Source organism: Solanum dulcamara, chromosome 8 (assembly GCF_947179165.1).
Source record: "Solanum dulcamara chromosome 8, daSolDulc1.2, whole genome shotgun sequence".
Taxonomy (NCBI): Eukaryota; Viridiplantae; Streptophyta; class Magnoliopsida; order Solanales; family Solanaceae; genus Solanum; species Solanum dulcamara.
This window is the reverse complement of record NC_077244.1, coordinates 52,879,306-52,903,413: the sequence shown is the minus strand read 5'-3', so window position 1 is coordinate 52,903,413 and position 24,108 is coordinate 52,879,306. Positions and strand designations below refer to the sequence as shown.

The following is a 24,108-nucleotide window of genomic DNA, read 5'->3' as shown; positions in this document are numbered from 1 at the left end:
GAATAAATTATAGTGCTATGTTGTGTACGTTTGTTGATGACTGTAAAAATAGTGTGACTATTAAAATTTACAATGACACTAAATAGATAAGAATCCTATTATTTATGAAACTAAGAAAAGTACATCATAAATTATTAAAAGAGAAAAAATGAGAATAAATTCATGAAAATCCTAAAATAAGGATACTTATTAATAATTCAGAAAAACTGAAAAAATGTGTAAAAATAATAATTTGTGTTCTTTAACGATCAAGAAGTTTGAGGACGTTAATTTTAAGCACAGAGAACCAAAATTGGGTGTCAACATTGACGACTCGTAGAAGATTTGATGATTGGTAGAAATGAGTCGTCATTGCAGGGTTTGAGATCCTGCAAATCACAAGTCTCAGAACCCACTCTACGACTTGACAGGATGGGTCATAGACCAAACGGTGACTCGTCAACACGATTCATAGAGAAACTTTAGAGACTCAGGTTTTCAGGGTTTTTGTGAATTTGCAGGACGACGGGTCTTTACGACCCGTAATACTTTCTATGACTCTTAGACTTGAGTCGTAGACTAAGTGTACTTTCCAACCCAGTTCCACGAGTGGCCTTCTATGATTCAAAGAAAATCCTACGACTCGTAGAACCAACTCATAGATGGTTAGAGTCGATTTTTATGAAGGATAGTTTGGTCTTGTACCAACCTTCACAAGGCGTTTTGGGACTATTTTGAGTCCCTTAACAATACCCTTTAAGCTAAGAGCTCTCATTAACACTTAAACTTTTTGAAACCGAGAATTGGAGAACAGAAGGAGGGCCAGGGTTCAAGTTTTTCAAGTGAGGCCAACAAATTTTCGATTGTTCTTCGAGTTTCAGCTATGTAAGGCTGAACTAAAACATGGACTTTGTTCCTCCATGTGCCCATGATTGTGATAGATTTATTGTGAATGGATTGAGTCCCCATTATTGTGTTTCTTGAGAATTTATTACTTAAAACTTAACATGTTTTACTGATTATTGAGAAATTGATACTTTTCTACGAACTAGTTTCTTGAACAAAAGATTTGAACTACTTGTTTCATAAACCTTATTAGCATATGGATGGATATTAAATGTATATTCTTAAGGATTGAGTCTAGAGTCTTGACTTTGTGAATGCACAATCATGATTGGGATGTGAGCATAATGATAGTATTGATGAACTTAATAGTCCTTTATATTTTTATAATTGAACCCAAGTGAATGATCTCAACTGAATGTTGTCATAAATGATTGTCCAAACTTCTCTTTCAAATTCATATTGAGTCTTCTGCTGAATGAATGAATGTGTGATTAGACCAATTGGTTCGCCTGGGGACGAACAATGGTCTTCGAGTGCTGGCCATGCCTAGGCTACCCTCTCGGGGTGTGACACACACCTTAGTGGTTTGTGTAATGCATTCTCTCTTTTATCTTTATTTTTTGAAAAAATATTTCCACATGACATTCCATATGGATAAAAAATATTATCTTGACAAAAATTAAACAAACTATTAATATTAGTCAAAAGTTAAACACTAAAATATTTTTAACCCCAAAAAGAGAAATTATTTTTTTATAAAAGAAATGACTTTTAATTTTTTTTAAATATAATTTAAAATATTTTGCTCACGCACCCCCCCCCCCCCCCCCACAATCTCCGTCCTTTTATTTTTAATTTTTTTTTTAAATTTCATTTAGAAAATATTTTTAAAATATTCATACTTCACTCCCTCACCCACTCCTTCCTAAAAAATATTATTATTTTTATTTTTTTAAAAAATAAAATTATATCCATCCCATCTAACCCTTTGCTCTTAATTTATAATTTTTTAAAAATATTTTTCTCGTTTTGTGTTAGATATGTACATATATTTTTAGAAAAATATTTTTCCTACGTTCGAGTGCTGGCCAAACCTAGAATACCCTCTCGGGGCGTGACACACACATTAGTGGTGTGTGTAATACACTCTCTCTATTTTTTGAAAAAACATTGTCACATGGTATTCCACATGGATAAAATATTTTACCTTGACAAAAATTAAATAAACTATTAATATTAGTTAAAAGTTAAAGACTAAAATATTTTTATTCCCAAAAAAAGAAATTATTTTTTATAAAAGAAATTACTTTGTGTTAGATATTTACATATATTTTTAGGGAAATATTTTTCCTACTTTCGTACTGATTATAAAATAAATAAAAATTTTATTTTAAGAAAAGTCTTGCGGCAAGATTTTTTTTTTTTCTAAAATCATACGTATATATCTAACACAAAACGAGAATTTTTTTTTTGAAAGCAGAGGGTTAGGTGGGGTGGGGTAGGATTTTTTTTTTTAAATTAAAAATATTTAAATTATTATTTGAGGGGGGAGGAAGTGGAGTGAGGTAAAAAAATATTTTTATATTTTATTTTATAATATTTTTTGAACGGGAGATAGTAATACTTTAATCTTTAATTTTAACTAATTCTAATAATTTATTTAATTAGATATGAAACTTACACTCCAATAATTTAAGTATGAAACTCAAAAAAAAAATAATTATTGTATTTTTGACACATATCCTTTTTTTTAAATGAATCAAAAATAAAAATAAAGAAAACAAATTAAAGCAAAAGTATTTTTTTGCCTCTCCATCTCGAACGAACATCTTGAAAGAGGTTTAAGGATGTTGGGATTCTATGCGGCTACTGACTACTGCTCAAGTTGACTAAACTATAAATTTCACATACTCGTGGATTCTTGGAATATCTTGCAATTACCTGTATTCTGCTACTACTATATATACATCCTCACATTTTTCACTCTAACATTTATGATGTCTTTTTCTATATTTGATAACAACATGTTAGAGGTTTGCATATTTACTTTACAGCTTTTGAATAAGCATTTTCGTTTCGAAAAATAAAAGGATTTTTTTTTTATTTTCACCGAAGTTTTCAATTCTTTTTATCTTTGCAATATTTAAGGGCTCATTAATCATTCATTTATTAATTATTTAATTTTCAAGACGGACGTGAAACCATTTACTTAAACGAAGTTAATAATTTGAATTTGCAATTTAATTTAAAACCATTGTGGAAATTTTCTTGATCTTGGCAAGTTTGGGAATTGGGATTTAAGTTGTTAATAATTTTCAGGGTTTAAGGGGTTTATGAATGGAGCACAAAGAAGGGCTGAATAGTTCTGGGGTTACAGTTAAAAGTAATGAAACTTCTGAAAACTACAGAATGACCCCAAGTAATGAAATTGCGAATGGGTTTACTGGAGCAATGGCTGCAGTTATACCTGCAACGCCAATGAGCGTGGCAGCACCGTCTACGGAAGGGCAGAAGAAGAGGGGAAGGCCTAAGAAATATAGATCAGATGGTTCTTTAAATACTGCATTATCACCAATGTCAATATCAGCTTCAATCCCACTTTCAGGAGATTTTTCTGGTTGGAAAAATAGTGGAAGCCGCCCTGTTGAATCCTTCAAGAAGAAGCAGAACAAGTTTGAGCTTGGAATTCCAGCTAACAATTTTCCCTCTTATATTGATTTAATTATAGAAGATTGAACAGAGGTTATGATTATTCATGTGTGTTTCTTTTATCTGATTTAAATGTTCTACACACTGTTGAATAGTTATTTGTGACTACAAATATACAAAATGCTGAATTTGCTGCTGTAGAAAGTTTGTTTCCCTGACTTCTGTTTGGTTCTGCATTCTTTGGGTCCCATATCTAAAATGGTCTCATTCTTTGGCATTTATGATGTTGGATTTGTTGGGTTTAATAGATAGTTTGAATGGGAAATTGAGGGGAAAAGAAGTGGAGGAAAAAATGATCTGTTCTCTCTTGCTTAATGAAATAAGCTTTGGTCCCACATAGGTGGTGGAAAGGAAAAGTCTCCTACTTAAAAGTAGAAACACTCCTTCATGTTGCTAACGGGTCAAGAAGAAGGTCTCCCTCTCCTCGTCGCTCGCTCGGCTCGGCTTCGGCTTCGGCTTTGTATTTGGTCAATTGATATGATTGATTGATAATTTTTTTGGATCAAATTTCCTTTAAATTTTAATTAATTAATATTATTTATTTATTTAATTAATTAAGTGAAAAAATCCTGACCCGCGACCCGTTTCTTTCCCGAATTAATTTTAAAATATTTTCCTCCATTTTTCCAACGGATTTTTTGAAAGGTTGCAACATTGTACGAAAAGTTGCAAACCTTTTCTCAACAGACAAACCTTTTTCCAACAGGTGTCTTTTCTTAAAAGGTGCAAATAGTCTATATATATTTGTTAATCCTCAGAATGTTCCATACGAAATTTCTGAAATAACATCCTCTTCTTCTTTCTGTAATTCCTAAAACTCGTGTGATATACAACTCGAGTGGTTCGCAGTTACCAGAATTTGCAGTACCTCTATTTTGGGGAGTAAATCGTTCTATCCTGGGAGGAAAAATTTCAAAAACTTCAGGTACGTTGAGGGGAATAATTTTCTTAAGGACACACTGTGCATTCAGTGGGCTCGATTTTGTTCTTATATTAATTTTTCAGATTCTGTATTTTATTACTTTCGGTAGTTAATATTACTGTTTTAATATTTACAATACAGTTTACTAACAGGATTAAGATGCTGAATGAGGGTATATTTTCCGCATCTATAGTTTAGTAGTTATCTGGAGGAGAAGCAGTATGATACCGACAGTAGAGTATACCACTTGGTATGAATTTTAATAAGCTTATGTGGTCACACTCTTGTGTCTACCCAATTTTTGCAGGGAACATGATGTGAAACAGAATAAAAAATCACTTTCTCTGTTTTAATTTGTTTGTCTGGTTTTGACTTGATACGGAGTTTAATAGACTAAAGAAGATTTTAGAATCTTGTGAATTCTCAGAAAACAAAAGAAGTCTCTAAAATCTTGTGGTCTTAAACTAAAGAAATTTCAAGGAATACAAAAAAAGTTAAAAATTGGATCTATGTCCAACGAATTACACCTAGTAAGAAAAAGTTTTGATATTTAAAATGTATCAAAATGTATTTTAATCTTGTGGACTTAAACATGCCATATATAAAGTTGAAATTAAAGAGTTTTCAGGAAAAAAAAAGAAACATTCTTTTTTTAAATGGACTAAAAAGAAAAGTAAGACAAACAAATTGTAATGGAGGGAGTAAGTGAATTTTAACGAATAAGCTCATTACCCTTTCAAAAGGATAAGAAGGCATGTGATTGTGTAGGGTACCTAACGCATGAGATGTACCTGCTCGGTTTGAGTGTTGGTTATTTTGCAAGATGGAACAAATACATATTTTGAAAATAGGTTCTGGTTAAAACTGTATAAGTTATTTTATCAATATATTTTATAGTTCATAGGACTGAGTAGAAATGAACAAAGTTATTTTATCAATCTAATGATGCTGTAGGTTACAACACTGCAGTAGAAAATTAGAAATGAATAAAATGATGTAACAAAGCATGGATTTCATGCATGACAATGTTCTGCCATCTACCATCCTAGAAGAAATTATGATTTTGATGTCGTAGATATTATTTGAAATAGCAAACTAGTAATTGCAATGAAAATATTTTGCTCCTCATTGATGAACAACTTATATCATGGCCATTTACTTTGCCTGATAAAGCTAATATCCTTTTACTACCTGACTTTTCTCAAGAGTTCTTTCAAATTGTAATGATACCAATAGGTGCCTTCAGTGGCAGTATATTATAGTCTATGCACTCAGAGTGATAACAAGAGAATCATCAGTGTGCAACACTTGCAAATATATTTCATCAATAAAGTATGCAAAAGTTAGAATTTTCAGTTGACAGAAAATATGATAAATCGGTATTAGGAAAATTTTAAGTTGACAGAAAATATGATAAATCGGTATTAGGAAACTAGAATTCAAGTGGATGTGGGTGGGAACTGGTTAAATAAAAAGGAAAACAGATCGACTTCTCTGTGATATCCTTTTTCTGAAGTAATCTATCGAGATATCTTGTCCATTGCGTTTGGCCTTATTTCATTGTGAAATTAGAAAAAAAGTAGTTTTTGTTTTCAAAGTGAAAAATGATATTTGAAAATTGCAGGAGTTCTGGGAAAAAGTTATTTTTGTAATGTTCAGTTTTGCATTATGTTGAAGGTTCAGGTTTGGTTGTACTATTATTGAACTTGTATTTGATTTCCTTAGGGGAAAAGGTGGCGTATTCTGCTGGTGAAAATATATCACCACATGTAGCATACTCTGTTGGTGGAAACTTTACACCGCATGTGTTTACTGTTAATGCTGGCGAGGTATGCATTTACGTATCAATGTTTCATATATTCTTACTGCAATACTACTACTTTCAAAAGCTTGTGTTATATTCAGGTAGCTTTATTTGTAGGCATAAACTTAATTCACTATGTTAAGAGATGAAATTGCTTTCTCCCACCATTAAATTATCTGTTGAATGTCAAAGAACTTCTGGATCTAATTAGCTTCTTGTAACAATGTCTGCACTTCTGTTGTCCATGGCTTCGTCAAATGCACTGTGGACAAAAATGCAAAGTAGCAGACTAGAGAAAAGAGACATTTTGTGACACCTATGTATTTCTATGTAAACATATATAGGTGGACAATTATATTAAAATTGGTAGGCTCCTTCCTCCTTGTGTCTTTCTTTCTCCATATGTTGAGAGGGATGGGAAGGTTCTAGCTTTCTCCAATCCACCTTTATCTGTAAAGCAATACTATAAAAATCCCATGCCTAGTATAATCCCACAAGTGGAGTTTGGGGTGGTAGTGTATACGCGGACTTTACCCTTATAATGGGAGGTAGAGAGGTTTCCGATAGACCCTCGGCTCAAGAAAAAATATATCAGAGCAGTTTGGGAAAAGAAATAACCGAAGTGAAGAAGCCACAACAAAATACTAAAGATAGCATGTTAAAACATTTGGAAAAAAGGAACATTAACTCCAACAAAATAATACTATAATCGAAGTACAAGATACAACATATAGTAGTAGAAAAACAATTGTATAGATAATGTAAATATCCCTTTTCTATAACAACAGATAGAGGTACGTAGAAAAACTATTGTATAGATAATGTAAATATCTGTAATGACCCTCAAGGTCATTTTCATTTTTTTCGATATTTTCAATGTTTAGAGATTTTCTGTAGCGACCCCAAGTCATTTATGCCTTGTTGGCACTGATAGTTCGGTTGTCTGTTCGTTCATTTGGGTTTTATGCCCGTTTTCCTGTTTTGGAACTCTTGGAGTTTGAACAATTGATTTTGGTCAAAACTCCAGGAAGACACCTTTAGAATGGAATTTTAATGGTTCCATCAGCTCTGAAATGGCCAAATTAGGCTAGTAGCATGGTCAACATGAGCATTGAGCCTTATTGTGCGAGTTTGAGCCATTAGACGTTTTAGCCTTTAAGCTTTAGCCTAAAGTTGACTTTGGTCAGCATTCTTAGAAAACGTGCTCAGATTGGAATTCCGTCAGCACGGTTAGCTCCGAAATATCGAGTTTGGTCTAGAATGACCTTTTGTTCGTGTTCCAAAGCTTCCGATCTCATTTCAAGCCTGCTTGTGGAAATGATAAAATTTATGCTTGGGTGTGGGACCCACATTTTATCGAGACGATCTCAAATGAAATATTTGAGTGCGCCATTAAGTCTAGAGCATCGAATTTGGTGGGGTAGCATAGTCCTTTTGGGTGCACGAGGTTCCGAATGAATTTTGAACCCCCATCGGAGAATCCCAAAAACGAACTCATGTGGATACTCCTCAGCCAGAGGACAATCTCTCAAATACACATGTATTCCCTTGGCCTTAGCTGATGCAGGGTTGCTGGTGCAGCCCATTCTTGTGCTTCATGTTCGCGAGCCTCTTGGCCGCATTCACGGAGGCCTGGCAGTGGTCTTAAAACAAACCCATTCAGCAGCCAAGTCTCATTTCGAGACTTGACATTCTTGGGGTTTTTGAGAGCAATGCTCAATCTTGGGGTTTTTGAGAGCAATTCTCAACCAAAATTCGCGATTCTTGTTCCGGTGAGTTGAAAATTCTTATGCGAATGTTCCGGGACCCTTTCTCATCCTAAAAATCTTGTAAGCTTCGGTAAATTCGTTGTTTTCTTGTATTTTTCACTATTCTGGAGCTTGAAGTTGGTGGGGTTGTTTTGAGCTCTTTCGGTGCTCGGAATGTGCCCATATTTGGGGCACAAGTTCATTGAGCTATTTTGTCACGCTCCGGGGGGGTACCCTAGGCCTGGCCGGCACTTGAAGGCCATTTCTGACCTCCGAGCAAACCACCTGGTCCAGTCACACATTCATTCAAACACATTCTCTTAGCGGAAAAACTTAATTAATAAAATACTGTTCATATATGGGGGCCGAAGGCCAAGCATTTTCAACCCAACAAAATAATATAATAAGACTCCTCAAAATAACAGTTCAACCTCCTCACACTCCAGTCTATGAAGCCTCTATCGAAGTCTAAGAGGTGCCAATGACAAGTCCATGGCTACCAATAATCAAAGTAAAGGAAACGACAACACACTATACAAGAAAGCTCAACATCCTCCGGAAACTAGGAGGACTCACCAACTAGCTGGGAGTGTATATGGATCTTCAACGGAGCGCCGGTTGATGATCTCTGGTACCTGTCTCTGCATCATGAAACGATGCAGGCCAAATGGCATTAGTACATGGAATGTACGAGCATGTAAAATGGCCGAATACAACGGACATCAAGGAAGAATCAAATCAACTCGGAATCTCAACTCAAGGAAAATAACAACTCAATCAAGTGTCCTAAGTCTAAACAAGAATATGATTTAGATGGGACCAATCACATACCATTCAACTCACTCTGACTCAGAGTACTATCAAGACCTATTTGGGAGTTTCTCTTATCCGACAACCATCACTTATGAGCCAGTGACAGTACAACAAGCCGACGTTGTTGCCGCGTCCGTTCATACTTTGCCAGGGCATGAACGAGTCAACCAATCATGGATCCAATCCAACCAAGTCCTATAATGTCAGGACAAACCTCTCGGGGAAGCATCCGACTTAACGGTTCAATCCACCCTACGTTTGGCAACACAGGTATTGGGTTCGAATATGGACTATACTCTTGCCCAATTCGGTGCTCGATACTCCTCCCAAGACTCAATGCTCATAAAACTCCATCCAATCAACTCAATCAGCTCATATCGACAAGTCTCATTACAACCTTGTCAACTCATAAACTCTATCACAATCAAATCTCTTCCAATCGTACTATCCGATCAATCTCAATCATCTCTTCAAAAGAAATTTAAATGCACATTTATAGCAACATATAGATATAATCAATCATTACCTCCATCCATTTGAGAAATCTTTGTGACTCATCACAACTTCGAGACCTTAAATCGACGTTTTAAAATCGATAACATTTTTAGGAAAGTAACATCCTTTATCACAATCTAAGTAATTAAAAGGTCAATAACACATATTTAACAACTCATCTTTATCAACTCATACTCACATAAAGGCCCATTTTAAGAATTTTTTAGCTCAACAACATCAACACATATAGAGTCAACTAAATAGGGGACAAAACTCATACAAATATAACCATACCAAGAAAACTCCATTTTGCATGAACATCTAACCTCAAAGCAAGAGTAGGGCACATGGGTGGACTCAATCCATGTTTTGTATAGCCTTACATACCTTAGTGAAGATTTGAAGAAAACCTTGTGGTTGGGTCTTCAATGGAGAACTCAAACCTTGAAGCTCTTGGAACTCTTCTTGTTGGAGAAGGATTTGGAGAGGAAGAAGAAGAGAGAGAGAGAGAGAGGTTTCTAGGGCTTTTAGAGAGAGAGTGGGGGCTGAAGAAATGGTCCAAAAATGTTCAAGGCTTGTGAATATATAATTTGGGACAATTCCCAAATTACCCTTCCTCCAAAATTCTAAAAAATAGGCCACAATGCCTTTGGCGCGATAGTGGCGCGTCGCGCCCTTACAGCGCCAAGGCCAATTACGCCTAAAAACCTGCACAACTTTTAGTGGCGCGCCGCGCCAAGGACCAAACTACTGAGGCATGTTTATGGCGCGATAGTGGCGCGTCGCGCCCTTATAGCGCCAAGGCCAAAGGTTCTGGGTTCTGGAATTTTGGCTTGAAAAACCCTGCACACCTCGCAGTGGCGCGCCGTGCTAGGGACCAAACTACTGAGGCATGTTCCTGGCGCGATAGTGGCGCGTCGCGCCACTACGGCGCCAAGCCCAGATTTCCAGTAGTTGAACCCCAGGCCTGAAATTCCTGCTGTGCTAGTTCATCTTAGGATGGTCATATCTTTCGATTCCGAACTCCAAAATTTACATTCTTGGTAGCGTTGGAAAGAAGACTCGATGACCATTAATTTAATAGTTTGTGGGCCATCCAGATCGTCATATATCAAAAGATAGGGTCGTTAGAAGTCAACCCCTTATGCGAACTCCTCCTCAAACTTAGCCACGATGAATCTTTTTGGTCTTAGCTCGACCCTAAGGATCCTCTGTGACCCCACATCACCTCCAACACTCCTCAATTACTCGGGGACTCATCTTAACTCAAGCACACACTTCTAAATAATTGGATTCGACCCTGTACGAATACAAGAAGGGTCCGAATCCTAGGGAAGAATTTTGAGGGGTGTTACATTATCTCCCCCTTGGGATCATTCGTCCTCGAATGACGAGTAACCAAGAATGGACTCGGAGTATAAATCATAATCAGAATTCAGTCAATCAATTAATCAAATTCTCAATAAATTATCAATCAAGACTCAAAATGCACAAATGAATTCAAATCAAGGAAATGGGCATTACCTTCAACATTCTCATTGGTAGGCCCGAATAGATGTGGATATTTGGATCTCATAGCTTCCTCCGCTTCCCATGTGGCTTCCTCAACAAATTGATTCCTCCACAGGACCTTGACTGAGGCAACCTCTTTGTTCCTCAATTTGCGAATTTGGCGATCAAAAATTTGGACCAGAATCTCTTCATAAGACAAGCTATCCTTAATTCCAACGCTATCAATGGGGACTATCAACGAGGGATCGCCCAAGCACTTTTTCAACATCGAAACGTGGAACACCGGATGAATAGAGGCTAGCTCTGAGGGTAACTCCAACTCATAGGCAACACCCCCAATCCACCCTAAAATTTGGTAAGGACCAATATATCGAGGACTAAGCTTCCCCTTCCTTCCAAACCTCATGACACCCTTCATGGGTGACACTTTCAAATACACCCAATCATCCACCTCGAATTTTAAGTCTCTCCTCCTCACGTCGGTGTAAGATTTTTGGCGGCTTTGGACTGTTTTTAGCCTATCTTGAATAATTCTCACTTTCTCCATGGCTTGGTGAACAAGGTCAGGCCCAATCAACTCGGCTTCACCAACTTCAAACCACCCAATGGGAGATCTACACCTCCTCCCATACAAAGCTTCATAAGGAGCCATTTGAATGCTTGCATGATAGCTATTGTTATATGCAAACTCTATGAGAGGTAAGTGGTCATCTCAATTTTCTTTGAAGTCAAGAACGCATGCCCTCAACATATCTTCCAATGTTTGGATGGTGTGCTCGGCCTGGCCATTTTTTTGGGGATGGAAGGCCGTACTCAAGTTCACCCTCGAACCCAGTCCCTTCTAAAAGGATTTCCAAAATTGGGAAGTGAATTGAGCTCCTCTGTCTGAGATGATAGACAAAGGGACCCCATGCGATCTGATGATCTCCTGAATATACAACTTTGCATAATCTTCTGCGGTGTCAGTAGTCTTAACCGCCAAGAAATGAGCAGATTTCGTCATTCTATCCACAATCACCCAAATGGAATCATGTTGCTTTCGGGACCTCAGCAAGCCTGTAATAAAGTCCATGTTGATCATCTCCCACTTCCATTTTGGAACTTCTATGTTTTGGGCTAAACCACATGGCCTTTGATGCTCAACCTTCACCTATTGGCAATTCGGGCACTTAGAAACAAATTCCGCAATATCCCTCTTCATCCCACTCCACCAATAGATTTCCCTCACGTCATGAAACATTTTCGTGGAGCCTGGATGAATAGAGTACCTGGAACTATGCGCTTTGTCCATAATCCTTTCCCGAATATTACCGACATCAGGTACACATAATCTACTTTGGTACCTCAGCACACCATCTCCCCCTTTGGTGAAAACCATCACCCCTTGTTTGTGAACAACTTCCTTCAACCGGAGGAGGACGGGATCCTGATCTTGTTTCTCCTTTACCTCTGCTACAAGTGAGGACGTAGCCCCATCTCGAACATTTACTCCACCTTCATTGTTCTCTTCGAGTCGAACTCCCAATCGGGCTAATCTATGTACCTCCTTCACCAATTCCCTCCTTCCCTTCTCCACATGGGCAGTGCTACCCATGGACAACCTACTAAGAGCATCAGCAACAATATTAGCTTTATCTAGATGGTAGAGGATGCTCATGTCGTAGTCCTTGAGTAGCTCGAGCCATCGCCTTTGCCTCAGGTTGAGTTCCTTCTGGCTGAAGACATATTGTAAGCTCTTATGATCGGTGAATATGTCAACATGCACTCCATACAAGTAGTGGCGCCAGATTTTCAGCGCAAACACCATAACTGCCAGCTCAAGGTCATGAGTTGGGTAATTTTGCTCATGAACCTTAAGCTGTCTCGAAGCATAGGCTATCACCTTCTCCCTTTGCATCAACACACAACCAAGCCAATTCTAGATGCATCACAGTAGACCACAAACCCCTCTGTTCCATCGGGCAAAGCTAGAACAGGAGTAGTGGTTAGCTTGGCCTTTAATTTCTGGAAACTCTCCTCACAAGCATCGGACCATTGGAACTTAGCCTTGTTTTAAGTCAGCTTAGTCAATGGTGATGATATGGATGAGAATCCCTCTACAAACCTTCGATAATAGCCGACCAAACCCAAGAAGCTTCTTATCTCTGTCGGAGATGTGGGTCTGGGCCAATTCTTCACAGCTTCAATCTTCTAGGCTTCAACCTGAATACCATCTCCAGACATAATGTGGCCTAAGAAGGCCATTGATGCAAGCCAAAATTCACATTTAGAGAACTTTGCATACAATACCTGGTCTCTCAAGGTTTGTAAAACGACTCTAAGATGATAGGCGTGCTCCTCTTCATTCTTGGAGTAGACCAGAATATCATCTATGAATACAATCACAAACATATCAAGATATGGTTTAAACACCTGGTTTATGAGATCTATGAAAGCTGCGGGGGAATTTGTCAACCCAAAAGACATGACCAAAAATTCAAAGTGGCCATAACGAGTCCGAAAAACGGTCTTCAGAATATCACATTCCCTCACTTTCAACTGATGGTAGCCGAATCTCAAGTCTATCTTTGAGAAACACGTGGCACCCTGAAGTTGATCAAATAAATCATCTATTCTGGGGAGAGGGTATTTATTCTTTACGGTGACCTTGTTTAGCTGCCTGTAGTCAATACACATTCTAAGGGACCCATCCTTCTTTCGCACGAATAGGACCGGAGCACCTCATGGTGAGACACTCGGCCTAATGAATCCCTTATCTAACAAGTCCTTCAACTGTTCTTTCAACTCCTTCAACTCGACTGGAGTCATTCTATATGGAGGAATTGAGATAGGCTGGGTATTAGGAAGAATATCAATCCCAAAGTCAATCTCCCTATCAGGAGGGACTCCAGGCAGATCTTCAGGAAAGACATCTGGAAACTTGTTGACAATAGGAACTGACTCAAGGGATGGAGACTCAATATTGTCATCTTTCACTCAGACAAGGTGATAAATGCACCCTTTTGCGATTAGCTTCCTAGCCCTAAGGTATGAAATAAACTTACCCTTAGGCGCAACAGGACTACCCTTCCACTCTATAACAGCCTCATTCGGGAATTTGAACGTGACCACCTGAGTTCTACAATCAATAGAGGCATAACAGACATACAGCCAGTCCATGCCAAGGATCACATCAAAATCAACCATGTCTAACTCAACCAAGTCAGCCAAGGTATCTCTGTGATGAATTGACACAGTGCAATCTCTATAGACTTTCTCAGGTACGACAGAATCACCAATAAGGGTAGCTACGTAGAAAGGCTCACTAAGACATTCAAGGATTTTTTGAACTTACTAGCCACGTAAGGAGTTACAAAAGATAGGGTGACACCCTAATCCATCAAAATATAACAGTAAAGAGAAGAGACTCGAATCATACCCGTCACGATGTTTGGAGAGTTCTCCTGATCTTGGCGACTACCCATGGCATATAGGTGATTTGTACCTCCACTCGTACCTGAAGTAGTGCCCCTCTGGTTACCCCTAGATGGCGGTGTGGTGGTAGAGAACTGGGCTCTGTTCCCCTATGCTGGACACTCCTTCTGAAAATGGTCTATTTGGCCGCATTTATAACAACCAACCCTTCCCGCTCTGCATTCTCCCAAGTGGAGCCTACCACACTTGCCGCATGGTGGATTCCCTTGCGAACCTTGACCCACGCTAGCTTGTGATTGAGAACCCTGGGGTCTGAAATTCTGGCGACTCTGACCCTGCCGATCGTACCTGTTCTGCGGCATAGGTGCACTGGCGGTAGATGAGGCATAGTTGGAAGGCCTCTTCTGGAAGAAGGACCTGTTGCCCTTGTTTTACCTCTATTTACTCTCATGGCCCGCTGATTTTACCTTCTTGCTTAGGTGCTCTTCTCTGTCTCTTCTTTTCTCATCCTCTACCTGTTGAGCATACACCATTAATTTGGAAATATCCATATCCGAGATCAACAATGCTGCTTTACACTCCTTCATATTCCTCCCTAATCCGGAGACGAACTTCCTCATCTTTGACCTCATATCTGGGATCATTTTTGGAGCATACCTGGATAGCTGGATGAACTTCAGGCCATACTCCTTAACTGTCATACCTTCTTGTTTTAGATTTACAAACTCCTCCACCTTCGCTTCCCTTAATTCTCGGGAAAAGAAGTGGTCAAGAAAGGCTCCCTCAAATTCATCCCACCTAGCAGGTTCAGCATCCTCACCCCTACCTTTCTCCCATTGGTTATACCAGATGTTTGCCACATTCTTGAGTTGATAAGACACCAACTCAACCCCCTCAATTTTCGTAGTATACATAGCTTTCAGAATTTTCCACATCTCATCAATAAAGTTTTGGGGGTCTTCATCAACCTTAGAACCCGTGAATGCAGGCGGATCCATCCTCAGAAAGTCTCTAATTCTGGTGGCAGCAGATGGCTCTTGGGAACTAGAGCTAAGAGTCGGTAAACTCTGATTACCATTTCGGGCAGCCATTAATTACGTGAGCATTGCAATCGCTCCTCTAAATTCTGCCTCTGACGTGGGTGCAGGCGGAGTAACAGGCACTTGGGTTGCCTCCGCATACCTCACAGGTCGGCCTCTAGCCCTTGCTGGGCGTACCTCAGACTGAGGCATCTCTGCATTTTCGGCATTCCTCTGGATGGCAATACTTTTTGGAGGCATTATCTGTAACGTATAAACACACGAATTAGAAGGGAAGTTTCATAGAGTTTAACTCTATCGCACGAAGTCAGAGTATGAAAGAATTGAAACAATTCCTAATGTCCTATAGCCTCCTGCTTATAAGTGTGGTGCACAACACACCCATAAGCAAGACTCTACTAGACACGGCTTCATAGACTCCCTAGGACACTTGAACTTTGGGCTCTGATACCATGTTTGTCACACCCCAAGGGGGTACCTTAGGCATGACCGGCACTCGAAGGCCATTTTTGACCTTCGAACGAACCACCTGGTCCAGTCACACATTCATTCAAACACATTCTATTAGCAGAAAAACTTAATTAATAAAATACTATTCATATATGGGGGCTGAAGGCCAAGCATTTTAAACCCAACAAAATAATATAATAAGACTCCTTAAAATAACAGTTCAACCTCCCCACACTCCAGTCTATGAAGCCTCGATCGAAGTCTAAGAGCTGCCAATGACAAGTCTATGACTACCAATAATCAAAGTAAAGGAAACGACAACACACTATACAAAAAACCTCAACATCCTCCAGAAACTAGGAGGATCACCAACTAGCTGGGAGTGTATATGGATCTTCAACAGAGCGCCGGTTGATGATCTCTGGTACCTGTCTCTGCATCATGAAATGATGTAGGCCAAATAACGTCAGTACATGGAATGTACTAGCATGTAAAATGGCCAAATACAACGAACATCAAGGAAGAATCAAATCAACTCAGAATCTCAACTCACGGAAAATAACAACTCAATCAAGTGTCCTAAGTCTAAACAAGAATATAATTTAGACGGGACCAATCACATACCATTCAACTCACTCTGACTCAGAGTACTATCAAGACCTATTTGGGAGTTTCTCTTATCCGACAACTATCACTTATGAGCCAGTGACAGTACAATAAGCCGACGTTGTTGCCGCATCCGTTCATACTTTGCCAGGGCATGAATGAGTCAACCAATCATGGATCCAATCCAACCAAGTCCTATAATGTCAGGACAAACCTCTCGGGGAAGCATCCGACTTAACGGTTCAATCCCCCCTACGTTTGGCAACACAGGTATTGGGTTCGAATATGGACTATACTCTTGCCCAATTCGGTGCTTGATACTCCTCCCAAGACTCAATGCTCATAAAACTCCATCCAATCAACTCAATCAACTCATATCGACAAGTCTCATTACAACCTTGTCAACTCATAAATTCTATCACAATCAAATCTCTTCCAATCGTACTATCCGATCAATCTCAATCATCTCTTCAAAAGAAATTTAAATACACATTTATAGCAACATATAGATATAATCAATCATTACCTCCATCCATTTGAGAAATCTTTGTGACTCATCACAACTTTGAGACCTTAAATCGACGTTTTAAAATCGACAACATTTTTAGGAAAGTAACATCCTTTATCACAATCTAAGTAATTAAAAGGTCAATAACACATATTTAACAACTCATCTTTATCAACTCATACTCACATAAAGGCCTATTTTAAGAACTTTTTAGCTCAACAACATCAACACATAGAGAGTCAACTAAATAGGGGACAAAACTCATACAAATATAACCATACCAAGAAAACTCCATTTTTCATGAACATCTAACCTCAAAGCAAGAGTAGGGCACATGGGTGGACTCAACCCATGTTTTGGATAGCCTTACATACCTTAGTGAAGACTTGAAGAAAACCTTGTGGTTGGGTCTTCAATGGAGAACTCAAACCTTGAAGCTCTTGGAACTCTTCTTGTTGGAGAAGGATTTGGAGAGGAAGAAGAGGAGAGAGAGAGGTTTCTAGGGATTTTAGAGAGAGAGTGGGGGCTGAAGAAATGGTCCAAAAATGTTCAAGGCTTGTGAATATATAATTTGGGACAATTCCCAAATTACCCTTCCTCCAAAATTCTAAAAAAAGGCCAAAATGCCTTTGGTGCGATAGTGGCGCGTCGTGCCCTTACAGCGCCAAGGCCAATTACGCCTAAAAACCTGCACAACTTTTAGTGGCGCGCCGCGCCAAGGACCAAACTACTGAGGCATGTTTATGGCGCGATAGTGGCGCGTCGCGCCCTTATAGCGCCAAGGCCAAAGGTTCTGGGTTCTGGAATTTTGGCTTGAAAAACCCTGCACACCTCGCAGTGGCGCGCCGTGCTAGGGACCAAACTACTGAGGCATGTTCCTGGCGCGATAGTGGCGCGTCGCGCCACTACGGCGCCAAGCCCAGATTTCCAGTAGTTGAACCCCAGGCCTGAAATTCCTGCTGTGCTAGTTCATCTTAGGATCGTCATATCTTTCGACTCCGAACTCCAAAATTTACATTCTTGGTGGCATTTGAAAGAAGACTCGACGACCATTAATTTAATAGGTCGTGGGCCACCCAAATCGTCATATATCAAAAGATAGGGTCGTTAGAAGTCAACCCCTTATGCGAACTCCTCCTCAAACTTAGATACGACGAATCGTTTTGGTCTTAGCTTGGCCCTAGGGGTCCTCCATGACCCCACATCACCTCCAACACTCCTCAATTACTCGGGGACTCATCTTAAATCAAGCACACACTTCTAAATAATTGGGTTTGACCCTGTACGAATACAAGAAGGGTCCGAATCCTAGGGAAGAATTTTGAGAGGTGTTACATATTTGGGACCTTGTGATGGAGTTGGTTTTTTAATTTCTTGTGTGGGTCCCATAATTCCATTTTAGACCCAATTTTGGGTCCATCTCCAAAAAATACAAATTTAGTATCGAAACGTCCGTATTGATGAGGTGATCAATATTTTTATAGCGTGGAGGCATTTGGAGTTGTTTTTGGAGCAAAAAGCTATCAAAAAATAGACTTGGAGCACGCATGTTCGGCTTCAAGGTAAGCTGCGGTCTCCTATTCTTTGATTGAGCTTCAATAGGTATTATTTAGTATAAATTACTTACAGTTTGGATTATATGTAATAGATTAGACTTGATTCCTAGATTTTTGGTTCCTTATCCCGGTGTGATCCTTAGGCTAGGTTGCCGTTATGAGTTTTTCTGTCTAGTTGGTAAAATTGTGGATTATACCTTAGTATGGCTTTGATTAGCCTATTTTAGGTGATTTGTGCCTTAGATTTGAGTTGTGGTTTGACCTTTAGTTGTTGTAGCCATTGTTGGTGGAAGTTAATGATACTTAGTGTTCTTCATTATTGAAGTACTTATATTGGAGCCTTGGTATAGTGATTTCTACCCGGTTAGGCTTGTGAATTATTATTGGATTTTATTTATCAATTTAGAGCTAGGAGGTAGAATTCCCTATGTTCTCCTTTTGCAGGTTGGAGGGCTAGCACTGTTTGAAATCTCGAGGTTGTATTCTAGTTGAATCTGGAGGTATTGATTGGCTAGCAGAGCACCTGTTTCCTCTTTTCCTCCTTCTTGTTACCTAGTTAGGATTGAGTCCCCTTTTGGTCCTTGTGGTTGAGTTAGAGGAGTAGATTCAAGCTTTAGGCCTTGATTAGAGGTCGGTGGTATTTGTGAGCCTTATTTGTATGTCCTAGAGGGTAAGGTGCTTGTGGAGTCATTATTGTATATGATTGTGCATGTTGTTTGGGTGATGGTGATTACGCGCATTGCATTAGATCATTATTTTCTCATAGATGTAGTCGACCCCGGTGCATACATTAGTTCTAGCATTGATTTGAGAAATATGGGTTGTAACCCAAACTATTTTATACCGATTTTCGAATGGGGGTCTTACTACCTTTATTACTATTATTTTCAGTAGACTGAAGGCATTGAGGATGCACTCATTTTATTATACTGATTTGAAAAATCGAGGATGCACTCATTTTACGACATTGACTCGAGGTATCCAAAGTGTGCTCATGTTATAGATTGATATAAGACCTGGATCGGGACCATGCGGTATATAGAGGCATTTCCAAGCCCCCCATGGCGATCCCATAGAGGCGCATAGGTCCTACCTTCTGATCGGAACTAGCAGTAGGTGTATATATCTTGGTATGAGGTGCTTGGCACAGACGGTACTACTGGTTTTACTACACTTTCATGCATATATGCATTGTTTATCACCATCATAGATGTTTATAGCTGTCGGTAGTATGGGATACCGTACGAGTTTACCTATTTATGAGTGAACTTCCTGGGCACACAGGGGCTCGGGAAGTATTGACTTACTATTTGCAAACTTGTGGCGGTATAAATGGTGGTCTCTTGTTTCAAGGTAGTTATTGTTCTTGTTATTATTTATCTAACTTTTTGTGTAGGGATTTAGTTGATACAGTCCTTTGGGCCCTTATGTGATATCTGTGTTTAGTTCTGTTAGTAGGTTGTCACTTAGTTGTCCTCCGTCATAGTGTGTTGTCATATTTAGGTCTTGGGCTGGCGCCACCAGGTACATCCTTTGTTTCCTTGATTGTTTCCTATCATCTCCCTTGTATCAGATGTTCTTATTGCAGGATTCCCTATTATTTTTGTTGTTGACACCCAATTTTGATCCTCCACAACGGAAGTTAGTTATCTAGTTTTTTTAAATTTCAAATATTTTTGAAAATAATTAGCTTTTATAAAAATAAAGATATTTTCATGTTATTCTTAACTATTTTTATCTTTTTATAAATTTTAATATAATATACATATTTCTATATAACTATATCTTTGATTATAATTTATGTGGTCATTCGAAAATCATATCAAAAAATTTTTATTTTTAACTAAATACAATATTAGTTAGATTAGTTTAATCATAGTTTGTATTTTTCAAATTTTTAGTTTTTTCTAAAAAAAATTAAAAAAATCTCATTCTCCCACATCAAAAATTCATGAAGAATTTGGGGTTTTTGGAGCCTATATAAATGCTCATATTCTCATTAAAAAATGGAAGAAGTGGGAGGTTATTTAGCCACCACAAAGTTAAAAATTTTCTTTACTTGGTTAGGATTTTGGACTCTTGTCCCCAACTTAAAAGTTATGAAAATTTCTAGTTTTCAATCTATATATTTTTTAAAAAAAAATTAGGAGATTGAAATCAAAATTTAGACTAAAAACATAGTTCTTGTAATATCGAACTCACGAAAGTTTGAGTCTAAATTTTTAATTTTTTTTTATGGATTGGAGTTTTGTCAAGCTCTTAGGTGGTGGTGAAGTCGTCTTTCGCTCGTCGTCTTCAGTCCTGCTATCCGAAAAGAGGTAAAATCTTTTCTCAGTTTTATTTTATTTAATTATTTCATGTTTTATATTTAATTGATTCGTAGTCCTTTTTTTAGTTAGCATGTATTAAGAATAATTAGATTAATGATAGAAATTTCTTGTAGTTAGCATGTGTTAGGATTAATTAACTAGCATGTGTTAGGATTATTTCATGAAAGTAATTAGTTTTATTCATTAGTTTTCTTTGACAATATAGATTTTCATGTTTTCAATTTCTTCTTTTAACATGATTTAGATAACAAAATATGCTTAAGTTATTATTTAGTTAAAACTATCATGGTCTAATTGATTTAATTCTTTCTTTAAAATTTGAGTTAGTATAACATATATATTAATTTTGTGTCCTTTAGTTACTTGAATATATTTCTTCTTTCCTTTTCTTTGTCTACATATATATATATATATATATATATATATATATATATATATGTTGTTAGTCACCTCTACGATGTCCATCAATTTGATACCTTAAAATATCATGATATATTCCTTGATTTAGATTAAAATGAGTAAATGCTTATGTAATTTTATTTTAGTGCATGCGAAATCAATTTGAGTCCATCTTTGGATTCCATCCTTGCATATCGTTGAGTTTATAGTCTTTCATCATCTTGCTCGAATTGCTGGAAAGTTGATACATGGAAAGAAAGCTAATATACTTGGTTTGAATATTGAAATTGGGTGTATACACGGAATACAGGTGGAAAACAATGTTGTATACACTGATATACAATCCGATATATAAGAAAACAATGTTGTATACACTGATATACAACAGATACATGGAACAAATAGGTGGTGTACAGTGTGTATACAGTTCGATATACAGAAAATAATGTTGTATAAACTGTATATAGTGTATATCCAGTTCGATATACGGTATATATACAGCTGTGATATACAGTAGAATTGGGCTTAAGGCCCAAAACACAGATCCAACAACTTAGTCTAGGCGTACAAAAACTAAGTGTCGGGTCATATTTTCATGTGTTATTTATTATTTATTTACGTTGATTCGGGTTGTAATAATTTATTTACTTATATTATTTATGCTTGCTTAGATATTAATTTTAATTTATTCTATTTAGTTAGATTCCCCTAAAGATAAACCAATTCATGTTAATTTACTCTTTAAATGATTTTTTTTATAATTACTTAGTCATTTGATAAACTTTAACTTTTTTAATATACATGTATATTATTTTCAATATTTAAATTTGATCATTTTTAAAAAAATAATTTTAAAGTCTTTATTTCTTTTTAAATTAATATTTTCAAAGTTAGTCAAATAATTTTTCAAATCGTCGGATAACCACGCGTTAGCGGCCACTTTGAATGCTAGCACTTTCTCAAAGTGGAAATAAGAACCTCTTACCCATTTTCTCTAATTTTAAGACTTAAATCTGTTAGGGGTCTTTAAAATTAAGGTTTTTTTGATTTTCCTTAAAAATTAAGTGGCGGCTCTCTTTTCTAAAATTGATTTTTTCTCTGAAAGTTTAAATTAATTTTAAACCGTCTTTTTTCGACATAATACTTGTTAGTTACTTGTGATATATATTCCCTGCTTACATGTTCTTTATACTTGCTTAATCTTTGGAGCTCAGTCGGCCGATGCCTACTGAGTGTCACTTGTTGGTACTCATACTACACTTTTGCACCCTATAGATCATAGTACGACTTTTCACTACTGACTTGGACATCATGCGGGGCAGTTCTTGCATTTTGGAGACTTGGGTGAGCTCTTGGCGTTTAGAGTTGCCTATCTCCTTCTATTTTGGCTTGGACTAGTCTTTATTTGGTATTCGGAGACAGTATGTATTACTATTACTATTATTGTCTATGTATAAACTTTGTACTTGCCTACTGACTGATACCAGGTTTTGGGGGTTATCTTGTTATATTGTTATTATTCTCTTTTCTTGTTATTAATATTATTATTATTAGTTTTCTTTTCTTCCGCTTGTAATAGTCCGTTGCCTATGGTTCCGGACTGTGGGGTTAGACTTATCTACTGGTGGGTTGATAGTAAGTGTTATCATGACTTGAGAAGTCGGATCGTGACAATATCCGTTTTCTATTGAGGCGTAATTTGAACTCAGATAAATGTATTGGACTTTGCATAGTTGGAATGCTAGCTTGGGGCAATGTAGCTGGGTTCTTATGGTTATTTTACCCTGCTCTGGAATGAAGTATATAATGGAGTGGGCAAGCCTAGACCCCTCAAGAGAAAAAAAATCAGATTGCCAACTTTTGGGGAAAAGGAAGTCAAAAAGGACAAATAGTTAGGAGAGGTAGCTTTAACTTCGGTATCATAATATAGCATATTGCAAAATTGATAACTGAATAACCGGCATGTGCTTAACTCTACCTGCTATCATAAAAAAGTTGGTTTTCTATTTTTGTCAATTATGCATTTGCAGTTGTTATAGGAATGCTCTTGTACTATGAGACTGAGAGGTTTGGTGTACAACTAGCAGATATCTCAATCTGTGGAAGTCAACATCTTTCTTAGGCTGTAAAGAAGTTGATTTTTCTATGCTGATTTCTATCTTTTTTTAGATGGAACTAGTGCGTGGTTTCCAAGGTCTATAATAACCATATCAGCATGAGAGGTTTTGGGAGTATGACCTTCAAGTTGCAAGACACCTAATTCTCATAAATGTGAACACATGAAAAATTCACAAATTGTGATCAGTAACGCATGTAAAGTTTAGAAATTTGTGATCAGGGTCTACTTCTACCACATGCATTTGTTAAACTGGTACTTTAGGTTGCTAATTGTCTATCAGGAAAATTGGTGAGCTCTTTTTATTGAAATTTAATTTCTATTCTTTCATGGCTTTTGTACTATTTTGAGAACGATTTCATTCTTGAATTCTATGATTAGGAAGTCGCAATGAAAATTATTTCATTTGCTCAACAAGGGTCTACAACTATTTGTGTGCTGACTGCCAATGGTGCGATTTCAAATGTTACACTTAGTCAGCTTAATTCTTCTGGTGGAACTTTGACCTATGAGGTACGAGCTCTTTAGTTCTACAAATTTTATCTCCATCATGGATGTGGTTCATTTGTAGTCAATTCTGTTGTATATTCTATATGTGCTTCTCATGGAATAGAGCTATTGCCTTCTGTCTTATCTCCTCGTCTTCAAAAAGGTAGAGAAAAGTTTTAAGGGGTCGTTTGGTTCGAAGACAAGTTATGTTGATATTAGTTATATTGGGATTAGTTAGGTTAGGATTAGTGTCAAACCCCTTTTTTCGCTTGGGTTTTCCCAATTGAAGTGACGGTATTGAAAAGGGATTTTTATTTATTTATTCAGAGTTACCACTTGAAATTGAGTTATGGTGTTCCCAGTCACCTTATT

At 37.5% G+C, this 24,108-nt stretch overlaps 1 protein-coding gene across 1 annotated transcript; it reads left to right on the top strand.

The window, feature by feature from the left end:
- Positions 1-2,983: 2,983 nt before the first annotated feature.
- On the top strand, positions 2,984-23,775 carry LOC129899955 (AT-hook motif nuclear-localized protein 6-like). The gene is made up of 3 exons (XM_055974949.1): positions 2,984-3,515; positions 6,180-6,285; positions 23,629-23,775. Exons 1-3 carry the CDS (start codon positions 3,163-3,165, stop codon positions 23,773-23,775), a joined length of 606 nt encoding a protein of 201 aa, XP_055830924.1. The 5' UTR covers positions 2,984-3,162.
- The last annotated feature ends 333 nt before the right edge of the window (positions 23,776-24,108 follow it).